Source organism: Rhamphochromis sp. 'chilingali' (genome assembly GCF_963969265.1).
Source record: "Rhamphochromis sp. 'chilingali' genome assembly, chromosome: 6".
Taxonomy (NCBI): Eukaryota; Metazoa; Chordata; class Actinopteri; order Cichliformes; family Cichlidae; genus Rhamphochromis; species Rhamphochromis sp. 'chilingali'.
Genome location: NC_137933.1, coordinates 32,256,127 through 32,267,571, shown reverse-complemented (window position 1 = coordinate 32,267,571; position 11,445 = coordinate 32,256,127). Strand labels below are relative to the sequence as shown.

Sequence of the window (11,445 nt, the reverse complement as noted above, 5' to 3'; positions counted from 1 at the left end):
TAAAAAGTAACCCCACCTGAAACTTCACAAAGCCCAATCAGCTATAGAAATGTCAGAGCAGACGGCACACCCTCTTTTGTTCAAAACCAATCAGAGTGGAAGTGTGGCATTTTGCCTGAGGGGAAAACTTACCCCTGGATGCGTTAATTACGCATCACTTAGCTGTTGCCAATGTGTTCACAACGGAGGATCCTCTTTTGGGTTTTTTACAACGACTGTCTTCATTCTTTGGTCAATCTAGTATGGAAAGTAGACAACAATGGCTTACCAGGCTGAAAAATGAACTTAGTAACAGTCCTCTGGTATCAAATGTGGCTTTTGGCTTTATCCTCATGGGACTAGAGAAGCTGGTGGAGCTGGAGTTTGAGTGTCCTTGCAGTCCTAAATGGAACGGATTGTTTTCATCAGCATTCTTCATCATTCCTGCCGTCATGGCCTTCACTTTGATGCTGATCATTCAAGGATGCAGATGTGATATGTGGTGCAGGAAAACTGTGTCCCTCTCCAGTTTTGTTCCCGCTATCGTGTGGCTGATTTTATTGTTCCTCGATGGCCAATACTTTGCTTGTGCTATGACAGACTGGGAGGGTAGATTTGTACTAGTTGACAAGGCAGCTCCACAGAAATGGTGTGAGCCAATTAGAGAGGGAGATGTCACCACACAAGAACTAATGCTCCGCTCACAACAGCTGTTTGTGTTTTCTCAGGTGAGTAGATTACTTTTTTGTTAATAAACCACTGCATATGATGAACACAATGAGAGCACTTATCTCTGAGTATGCACTCTATAGAACATATTAATTGCTGTTACATCTGTGAACATTCTTATAGCTTTGTTAATAGAGATTATTGACCAACATGATGCCTTTTATGTTGATATTTACTAAACAAAGTGGTGCTCCTCTGTACCCTAGGTTATAGGCATAGTCCTCCTCATTTTCATCTGTATGGGTCTCATAGTGTATGTAATCAGAGAAAGCTGCCAACAAGATGTGGAGATGCAGGATGCAAATGTAGCTGAGCTCACTGTGCTCAGGATGAGCTCTCTAAGGACCCGGACATCTTGAGGGGACACACACCGCCCACCACACCTGCCCTGCTGGCACGGATACTTGTAAATACTTGGAACAGACATTTACTATAAGTTTTTGTAACTGCTGTACCATTTGAGTATTTTCCTCATGGAAGCGGGATATACAGTGCCTTTGAATAGCCACTGATGCTGCCAAATGAAGCCTCATAAATATGCATATAATATCAATATTAGTGAAAACTCTTATTGTCCTGTAATGTATTGTGTGCGTGTGTGTGTGTGTGTGTGTGTGTGTGTGTGTGTGTGTGGGGGGGGGGGGGGGGGGGGGGGGGGTTGTTTTACCTAAACTTTGTGGTGTGTTTTGAGAAATATGGTTCTCTTTTCGTGTCTTGTCTGCAAAAGCTACATAAAGTAATGGATTAGTACATCGATCGCCAATTCAGCTGATTCATCTGTTTTATTAGACTACTTGATGACAAGGCAGGAGCCAGGAGGAAGAGAAACTGTTAAGCGTCGTTACTTTCAATAAAACGTCTCTTTGTTTTTTGAATTTTTGTCCTTAGCTAGCTAGTTCTTAACCCCAGTCTTATTTTACTGCACACGTATGTGCATTTAATTTTTAGCATGTTTGTTTTTGCCCTTAAAACTGATATTTCACTTTGTCATGTAATCAAGTTTTTAAATTTTTTTTTGTTTGTGTTTTTATCTTAACACAAGTGAAATCCACCAGGCAGCTAATATTGATCCGACTAACATTAGTTGACTTGTACTATTGTTTTTTTAATGTGTGATTGCTAAAAGAAGAATGTGAAAATTTCACTTCTCTAAACTGAAACTTCACTTCTTGTTTTCCCTCCTGTAGCAAAAGATGTTAGACCCCCGTTATGTTTACTTTTTGGTAACAGTAAAAATTCAGACTTAAGTGAAATTCTTAATGTTTCACCTGTTTCCCATTTACATACTTTCTATAACAATACTTCCTGTATGTTTTTTAATCTTTTTGTAATAAAAAATTTATTTATTGAAGTAAAATACTCTGTATGGTCATTTGTCATAGCCCTTATAAACCTGCGGTCTTGAGAATTTGAGTTGTCTTTCAGTTTGATTGGCTCTTGAAGATAAAACGTAGCATCTCTCGAGCTTGCATTACAAAAATTATGTAGTGCTAGATAAAATATATTATTTGAATTAAAAAATGCTGTTGTAAAATTACTCTTTAGGACTTTAGTCAAATTTAATGAATAATTAAGCAATTGGAAAATTGTTATCCTAAAGACTGGTGCACCTCTGCAGCGTGAAGATCTAGCCAGGTCTCACAAAGCTGATGGTAATAGCAGTAGTTTAGCTGCGAATTGTATTTTCTTTCGCTTTGAAATGTTCCCCAAGTGGCAGTTAAACCTATTAAGTTTTGAAAATGTAGCATGTTCATCCTGAGGGATGGCTTATTCAAAACTTCCTGTTTGGCCCTGAGGACGTTGTTGCCTTTATCTAATCCACTCCCCTCATTCTTAGACACAGCAGGATGTCATATTCATTGGCCAACTAATGTAGTCATACAACTAAGAATCTCAAACTACTTCATTTCTTTCCGTCTTATTTTTGTTGAAACGAGTGGTAAATTTGCCTTACACAGGATGAATGGTTTGTAACGTCTAGTAATTTCAGTGATAAAATGGCAAATGGTGTAGCTGTTTGTTATGAAACCTCACCTACAAGAGCAGTGCCGTGATGCACTGGTTAGTACTGCAAGAACTTTTCTGGTTCACTGGGGCCTTTCTGTGCATAGTTTGCATGTTCTCCTCTGAGCCTGTGTGGGCTCCCTCCAGGTGCAGCTTCCTCCCATGATCCAAAGTCATGCTTGTTAGGTTAATTGGTGATTAAATTGGCTATAGATGTGATTGTAAGGTTGTTTGTCTCTAAGCGCTTACCCTGGGTACACCCTGGTGACTTGTCAAGGGTGTACCCTGCCTTCGCAATATGTAAGCTAGGATAGGCTCCAACATCCCTTCAACTTGAAGTGATGATTTCCTTAACATGCATCCATGTTCAGAAAATGGATGCATGCGTGTTTTTCCAGATATTCCCATTAGTAATAGTTGTAGTGTGCATAGGATTCCAGACCACAGCAGGGGAAAACACTGCAATTAAGAAAACCTTTCAAAGATAGCTGAACAGAGTGAAGTCACATGGAGTCACTAAACTCGTAAAGTCAGATGATTAGAAGAAAATGAGAGCAGATTCTCCACAGCACAGAAATTAATGAACAGTACAAATATGCTTTGGTCACACTTTTATTTAATTCTATAGTGACAACAACTATTTGTTTGTTTCACTTAAGGGTTAAAGTAAAACCCATATAGACTGTGATTTGACTTTACATACAACACAGTATATCAAAGCCCTATAAAACCTGAAAGACACTGAAATATACTGACAGGATATAATTTAAAGTAGTATGGTCAGCCTTAACTAAGTTATTTCTTTACTAATAAAATGCACAATTTTAAAAGAATTAATTATTTGTATCTTCTTTTTCTTAATTTTTAGACATCTATCATTCCCATCAAATCACAGTACCACAAGACAATACAATATTTCATGATTTACGTGTTTAAAGTTTTACATTAATTGCCATTTTATTTCTTTTTAATCACGTTTATGCTTTGTCCTCAGGAACATAGAGCATAGGCATTTTATTAAGAGAGCAAATGTGCTCAGAATAACCAGCACAACTGCAGCTAAGAAAAGTATCACATCTATAGAGTGGTAGGAATACCAGGGCAGTTTGTAGGATTCAGTTCTTAAGTGAGCTGCACCTTTGTGTCTCATGACGAACTCTATCCAGAAGAGGGCATTGTCCAGTGGCTTTATTGGCTGATCTCTGTGCAGCCTGGAAAGTCTCTGCATGTTCACGCCGTAGGAGGGATCAGTCAGGACTTCCATAATACCTTGAAAGAAAATGTCTTCATTCATAGTAAAAACATCTATGACTTTCCCTGCTCCTCTTTCTTTGATTCTAAGTAAATTATCATGTTGATCAAAAACCAGAGGAAGTCCTAAAATAGGGACTCCATGATAAATAGCTTCTTGAACACCATTTGTTCCCCCATGAGCCACAAAAAGTTTTATTTTAGGATGCCCTAATAGGTCACTCTGTGGCATCCAGTCCACCAGCAAAGTGTTGTTACCCAGAGTGCCTGGCCTGTCACCTTTATACCGCCAAATGACTTTCTGGGGTAATTTTGCAAAAGCTGCAGTGATCACTTCAGCTAGGTCAGGGGGTAGTTCTCCAATCAAAGTTCCTAGAGACATGAGGATCACACCATGTTCTCCAGAACTCTGCACAAAGTCCTCCAAATGTTGTGGAAGCGGTTTTGCTGGTTTGCACTGGAACCCTCCCATATAGATAACATTAGGCATGGTGGGGCGTGGAAACTCAAACACAAAATCCACTCTCATTAGCCACAGGTCAGCTTGAAACATGGATAAGTAGTCTGTGTCTGGACCAAAATATTTTTCAATGAGGTTCTCATAATGTGGTAGCAAATACTGGGCAATCTGATGTTCTGCGAAACCAAAAATTAGGACATTTAGCAGCCTCTCAAAAAAGCTCATTTTATCAGATAGCTCACTCCCTACTATGGGAACATAAGAGAGAGGAGATGGTGCAATTGAAAAATGGCCTTCACCCTGACTAGTCTATCTAACATTAAAAACAAGAGGCAACTTGAGGTATTGGGCAAGTATGGCACCTGTTGGTGTGGCAGGATCTGTCAGGACAAGATCATATTCTGCATCCTTTAGTGACTGTATAAGCTCTTTGTTTTCAAAAAGCCCTTCAATCAATTTGCTTTGTTTCTTTTGCACTTCAGAGTTTTTTTTTGCTAGTTCCATTTCCAGTTTAAAGCGTTTCCAGACAGACATCCCTCCCTTCTGGATGTCCAACAGTTCCGCAATAAATGCTGTTAAAAAGTCTTCATCAAACCCTGACTCCATATCGAGCGTAATTGAAGTATAGAATGGGGAGGATTCCTTGATGTACCAGCTGTCTGTTGAACGCACAACGGAAACCTGGTGGCCCCTTAGATGTAGCTCCTGAATAATGACATTCATATTTACCCAGTGGCTCCCATCCACTGGAAAAACAAGCACTTTCCCAGCATGAACCAACGTTGGGCAGAGCCAGCAGAAACTAATCAGAATGCAGGTCCAGTGCATTTTAATTCTAAAGGTTGGAAAAAAGCTCATTATAGTCTTCTGTTTTATTAAACAATTACACAATTAAACAATTGTTATTTTCATTTTATGTTAATAAGTTTTATGACTGTGCGTTTGCTGTAGTATGTGCAGCCTTCTCCAATCAGCTTAATAACAAAAATGTAAAGATCAATAAGCTTTAAAATAAAACTTTGAATGTTTTCAAGTAGCCTGTGAAGTCTATAAAGTAACTTAGGTTTTTGCATATATAAGCTATTAAGTTAAGTAACCTGTGTCCCTGAAGAGAATCCAAACCACAGGAAGAACATTGTGGTACAATTAACAATTAACTTGAAAATACATATAACTACCAGTCCCAAAAGCTATTACGTTTTTGTAGGTAAAAGTAGGTAAAAATATATTGTTACCTTTTTTAGCAGACTGTGTAATTTCAAATTCAGTTTTGCCAGAGAGACCAACATGCACCAACCATTAGAGTTTTAAACCTAAGCAGGACTTTGGTACTGCAGTATCATGTTCTTTTAAGCACAGGTGATAAGAAAGTGCAAAGGGGAGGTAACGCAGTATTTGATGTTTGTCGTATGCCCATCAGTTACCAAATTAAGACTGAATAAGCAAAACCTTGTTTTCAAAACTGAAGGGTTACAGATGTTTAATGCTACAGAGGAACATATACCATAACACATACATGGTGCAATAAGCTTTTGTTTTATTGCAATTCTGTAATTTAAATTCATACAAAAACGAAGGTAACTAGTTTTGTGGTCCACAGTCCTCAAATATGTTTTTTTCTGATTTGGAAAATCCATACATGTTATAAATAATCCTATCAGAAAAACATACAGATAAGTAGATTTTTTTCTTAGTTATTCCCAAAGTGTAGCCAGCACCACCTGATGGCCCACGAAGGTACTTCAGAAGACTACAGGAGGTCATGTAAAATAAACATACAGGATATGTATATTTGCATACATATTTGCACATATTTGATTTGGCAGATTTTTATGCCGGATGTATCTCCTACCGCTCTTGAACCAGGGATCGTGTTTTAGACAAATGTGCAAACCACTACTGATCTTTATAATAAAGAAATATGAAAAACAGTTAACTTATATGATGACTTATATGATGATCAACTCAAGTAAAGATGGGCTAGAGAAGATTTTGGGTGCAGCAGTATGAACACTGGGACTGGCTGAGACAGTACTTCTGGCAAACTGGGAATGACTGAGAAAGAAATCAGTTTTACTAACCACAGCCAATCTGACTGTGCTGTAACAATGTATCAACATATGAAAATGACTTTTAGTCAGATTTTGCTTTTCTTTTCAAGCACAATCTAAAGCAAAACCATAGTAACATGACAAAAAAAAACAATGTAAGTAGTGCACTTGTTAGTAAAAATAATATGACATCTAGAGAGTAGTAGAAATACCAGGGCAGTTTGTAGGACTCAGTCCTTAGATGAGCTGCACCTTTATGTCTCATGACAAACTCAATCCAAAAGATAGCACGATCCAGTGGCTTCATTGGCTGATCTCTGTGTAGCCTGGAGAGCCTCTGCATGTTTATTGTGTAGGATGGTTCATTAAGCACTTCCTGTATTGCATTTTTAAATATTTTCCTGTCGAAATCTGAAACATCCAAAACCTTCGCAACACCTTTTGCTCTCATTCGGGATAAGTTGTCAGCTTGATCAAAAATAATGGGAATGCCAACTATTGGAATCCCATGATATATAGCCTCATAAATCCCATTAGTTCCCCCATGACTTACAAATAGTTTAATACTTGGATGTCCTAGCAGGTCATTTTGTGGCATCCAGTCGACTAATAATGTATTGTTGCCTAGAAGGGCTGGTTTGTTACCTTTATACCTCCAGATCACTTTCTGAGGTAACTCGCCAAAAGCTGCAGCAATCTCTTCAGCTAAGTCAGAGGGAAGTTCTCCAATCAAAGACCCTAGTGACATAATGATAACTCCATGATCTCCAGAACTCTGCACAAACTCCTCTAAGTGTTGTGGAAGAGGTTTTGCAGGTTTACACTGGAAACCTCCCATATAAACAACATTAGGCATGGTGGGTCGTGGAAACTCAAAAACAAAGTCCACTCTCATTAGCCACAAATCTGCAGCTTGAAAAAGGGAGAAATAATGCACACCTGGTCCAATGTAGCGATTTGACAATACAGAATAATGTGGTTCAACTATTTGCTTGTACAGATGCATTCTCGTGATGTAAAATAACATGTTCTGGACCCTCCCAAAGAAGGTCATGTGATCCGTTAACTCTGAAGGTGATAGTGGAACATAGGAAAGTGGAGAGGGCGCAATAGCAAAGTGGGCCTCACCATGAACAGTCCATCGAGCATTGAACACCAATGGCACGCCAAGGTAATGTGCCAGCAACACTCCTCCGCCATTAGCAGGATCTGTCAAAACCACATCATACTTGGCATCTTTTAAGGACTTCATTAAATCTTCATTTTCAAAGATGAACACAATCACTTCACAGACTTTTTTGTGCAGTTCATAGAATTTGTCTTTTAACTCCATTTGTAAAGCAAAGTGAGACCATGCAGACCCCATGCTTCGCTTAATTTTAATAACCTCAGAGACAAATGCACGAAAAAAATCTTCATTTCCACCACCATCAACATCCACTGTGATTACATTGTAATGTGGAGACGTTTTACTGATGTACCAGCTGTCTGCATTCCGAATCACTGTCACATTGTGTCCCTGCAAATGGAGCTCTTCAACAAGTACTCTCATGTTCACCCAGTGGCTTCCATCATGTGGAAATACCAGAATTTTTCCAGAATGTGCGACAGGAATAAAAACAGTCAAAAAAGAGAGGATGGAAGCCAGTGACAAAAACATCTTCAAATCTTCATAAGCGCTGTGTTCTGAAATAGAAACAGAGGTGAAAAACAGGACACACATATCAGAGAGTTGTTACAATGATATCACAGCAAATGTGTGCACAGTGGCCAATGATATATCAGGATAACAGAGAGCTGCAGTGATTTTATATTCAATTGTCTCTTTATTTGCATGAGAAAATTCCTTCTGACAGCCCTCACGTGTATGTAGCACATGGAGCCCTCTCAGGAAATTAGAGTGCTGTGTGGTGCCAAGAGCTCTGCGTGCATTCTGTGTCAGATCCCAGTGTCCCTGAACAGAAATTATTTTGTAAGCGTGACTATGTTTGGCATCTTCCTCTTAAGAAATTAAGTAATCTCTGCATGTTTAACAGATCAAATGCATCTGTTTTCTTATATATTTTAAAATGTTTGGATTTAGTTTAGGAGATTTATAATCTCGCCACTACCTGTCATGGCACTATCTGGCAGTGGAGCACAAAAAAAAGAAAAAAAAGAAAACACACACACAAAACAAAACAAAAAAAACTGGTAAGGGTAGTTTTCCACACTTTATTTTGTGTCAACCCAAAAACAAAAGCTATAAATGTTATGGTTACATCACAAACTTAGTTGGCATGTCAACAAAGAAGTCTCTTTAAAGTGCTGTGACCCAGATAAAAGCACTGAATGCAAGTCATTGAAGATGACTGATGATTTTTTGGTTTCAGATGTTCCTGTTTAACCAGATAAGTATGCAATGAGCCAGAGATACAGTGTTCTGAACTGAAAAAAAGACTTACAGTAGCTATGTAGATATGGTTAGGTATTTTTGTCTCTCTCACAGCAAGTGAACAGTGTCTCATAAAACCCAATGGGCCCATGTGCACTAGAACCCCCAGTACATGCATGTAAAGGAATCACTTAAAAAGTGATTCCTTTACATGCATGTCTCTAAAAATGACACTGAAATATTGACAAAGATTGAAGAATTTAGATAGCAGATTAACCAACAAAGCATATAAAAAAGGGTAACTGTTGACACTTGTCAAGCATATCTTAGCAATGACAGTTGTGTGAACACACACATACAGACACTCACTAAAATGTTCTCGGCAGTTAGTGCTGTGTGTTTGATATATAATGCGAGTCATGCTGCATGTGTTATATAAACCTACTCAATCAGTACAACAAAAAACAAACACAGCCAAATAATAGCATGAATAACAACTTAACTTACAGTTAAATGCTCTTAGTTTTGTTGTACGTCTCCTTCAAACTGACAAGGCACAGTTGGAGTGGGTTAAGTTGAAACAAGTGAAGGTGGAAGAAAAAAACAAGACTTTCTGTTTTTTTTTTGTTTTGTGTTTTTTGTCTTTTTTTGGCCGCACCCCTGCAGTTGTGCAAAGCCTGTGACGGTTAAGTTCTTGTCTGTTTAAAAGGAAGTTGCATTTTGGACATTTCAACCCAAAATATATTATATTAATAACTATGCTGATCTGAAACGATGAGATTTTAACCAGTCTGCAAAATATTAACACATTAACACTAAAAAATAAACAATTATCTCTAAAATGACTATCTTGAATTTGGCTCTAGAATAAAAGGCAGGCACTGATCCAAGAATTATGTGTTCATATAGACCTGTGCACGGTTGTAAATAGAGACTCTTCCACTTGTGAAGCATGTTTATTGTATTCAATAAGTCACGCTTATAAAGTCAAAAAGGTCATTATCACTATGTCTAACCACTTAGCCTGAGCGCAATCTATCAAATCACCAACCCATCTATCCAATTAACTTTAATCAGCTTTAACTTTAATAAGAATGGGTATAAGCGCTTCAGTTTCAATTTAACAAGCCTTACTGCGTGACAACAGCCTTGCAGTTACTACAAGCGTTCCACTAAGCTTTGCACAAGTTTCATACAGCACTTCTTCTTTTTAAACTTACTTGAAATTCGTCTTGGTTAGAAAACTATGAATTGGTGCATTACCGCCACCAGCTGTGGGAAAACAAACCCGACTCAAAAACATTTGAGTTGGGTACTGATACTGAATACTCGGTAATACTCAGTAATGTAATTTCTTTAGTTCTTTTGCAAAATATATAAGGTCATATAATTATTTAAGAAATAATTAATTTTTTTATTCTTCTGATCAGTGTTCTCGCCTTGGCCGTAGTGATTACATTTTCCTATGTTGCGCTTTCTTTGTGTCACTAATACATTGTGTAATCCAAACCCGAGTCTCGCTTTATTGTTTAGCTTTATTGTTACTATTCTTCCGCGATTCGATGTTTTCATACTGAAGCTGATAGGCTTCATGTGTGTGCACACTCCTGACCAGTGCAGGGATCGTTACTCATAAAAAGTAAAGCGTTACACATTGCTCCTTATTTGTACACACACACAAACGCGCACAGAGAGAGGGAGAGAGACACGCTTTCTTTACTGATTGCATGACCACAAAACCGACAACACAAAGCTGAATACCAGCCTAAAGAAACCTCAAAGCTACTATTAAAAAGACGTAGAAATGGAGGCTACAGAGTGCTCCTTACTACCTTTGTTGCCTGTTGAAGATCTTCGCTAGTTCTGAGCCAGCATGCTGTCACTGCAGATGCTTGGAACGAGCCGATGTTGTGTTGACAATCTAATACAAGTGTTTTATGTCGTCCTGTTGCTCTTAATAATCACGTGCTTGTCCTTTAACTAAAAATGAAACATATTGTCCAAACCTCCACTCCTCAAAAGTTGTAGACTACTCCACCCATGGACATACATTTATGTATGTCTATGGCTCCACCATTTCCTCCTCCCTACACAGGAACCAAAATCGTAGTGTCAACGGGCAGGAAGAAGACACGTTTTGTGCTTTTTGTTGCACTTTTTATTCGCTCGGCGTACTGAATAATCATTGTAACCAAAGTAAGGCCTAAATGTTACCCGATGTGATTACCGAATTTAGTACTGTAACGCGTCACGTTAATGAGTTATGACAAAAATGCAATGTGACGAGAGGAATGCGTTACTCTGCAATGTGACATGACCGGTCTTGATTCAATTTTAAGTTACATTTACACCGACATTTTTTGTATTTCAACTGAATGCTGCATTCGATTAAAGTAAAACTGACAACCATTCAGTTGTTCATTCATTGATTCATTTTCTCTTAAGACTAAAAACACGCGTGTCCAGAGCATTATGCCAGTGCCATTCTGTCATTCTTGGCATTAATAAGCGACTGATCTGACAGCGTTTACAAATTAAATAGAACATTTTCTGTAATTCAAATGGGATCATTACTCAGATTTGCCTGGCATGAGATT

General features: G+C 38.3%; 1 protein-coding gene and 1 pseudogene across 4 annotated transcripts; both read right to left on the bottom strand.

Annotated features, from left to right (window-relative positions):
- Nucleotides 1-3,643: 3,643 nt before the first annotated feature.
- On the bottom strand, nt 3,644-5,712 carry LOC308398849 (UDP-glucuronosyltransferase 2A1-like; annotated as a pseudogene). The gene is made up of 2 exons: nt 5,659-5,712; nt 3,644-5,257 (listed from the first exon to the last, which is right to left on the bottom strand). The product of its transcript is annotated as a UDP-glucuronosyltransferase 2A1-like (transcript).
- A 294-nt stretch (nt 5,713-6,006) lies between these two features.
- Nucleotides 6,007-10,930, bottom strand: LOC308398851 (UDP-glucuronosyltransferase 2C1-like). 3 transcript variants are annotated; one of them, XM_080885702.1, is made up of 3 exons: nt 10,681-10,930; nt 9,356-9,394; nt 6,007-8,160 (listed from the first exon to the last, which is right to left on the bottom strand). In XM_080885702.1, exon 3 carries the CDS (start codon nt 8,132-8,134, stop codon nt 6,557-6,559), a length of 1,578 nt encoding a protein of 525 aa, XP_080741828.1. In that variant the 5' UTR covers nt 8,135-8,160; nt 9,356-9,394; nt 10,681-10,930; the 3' UTR covers nt 6,007-6,556. The 3 variants fall into 3 exon arrangements, with proteins under 3 accessions (XP_080741828.1, XP_080741826.1, XP_080741827.1); XM_080885700.1 differs by lacking the exon at nt 9,356-9,394; XM_080885701.1 differs by lacking the exon at nt 10,681-10,930 and having other exon boundaries at nt 9,356-10,352.
- Nucleotides 10,931-11,445: the final 515 nt, after the last annotated feature.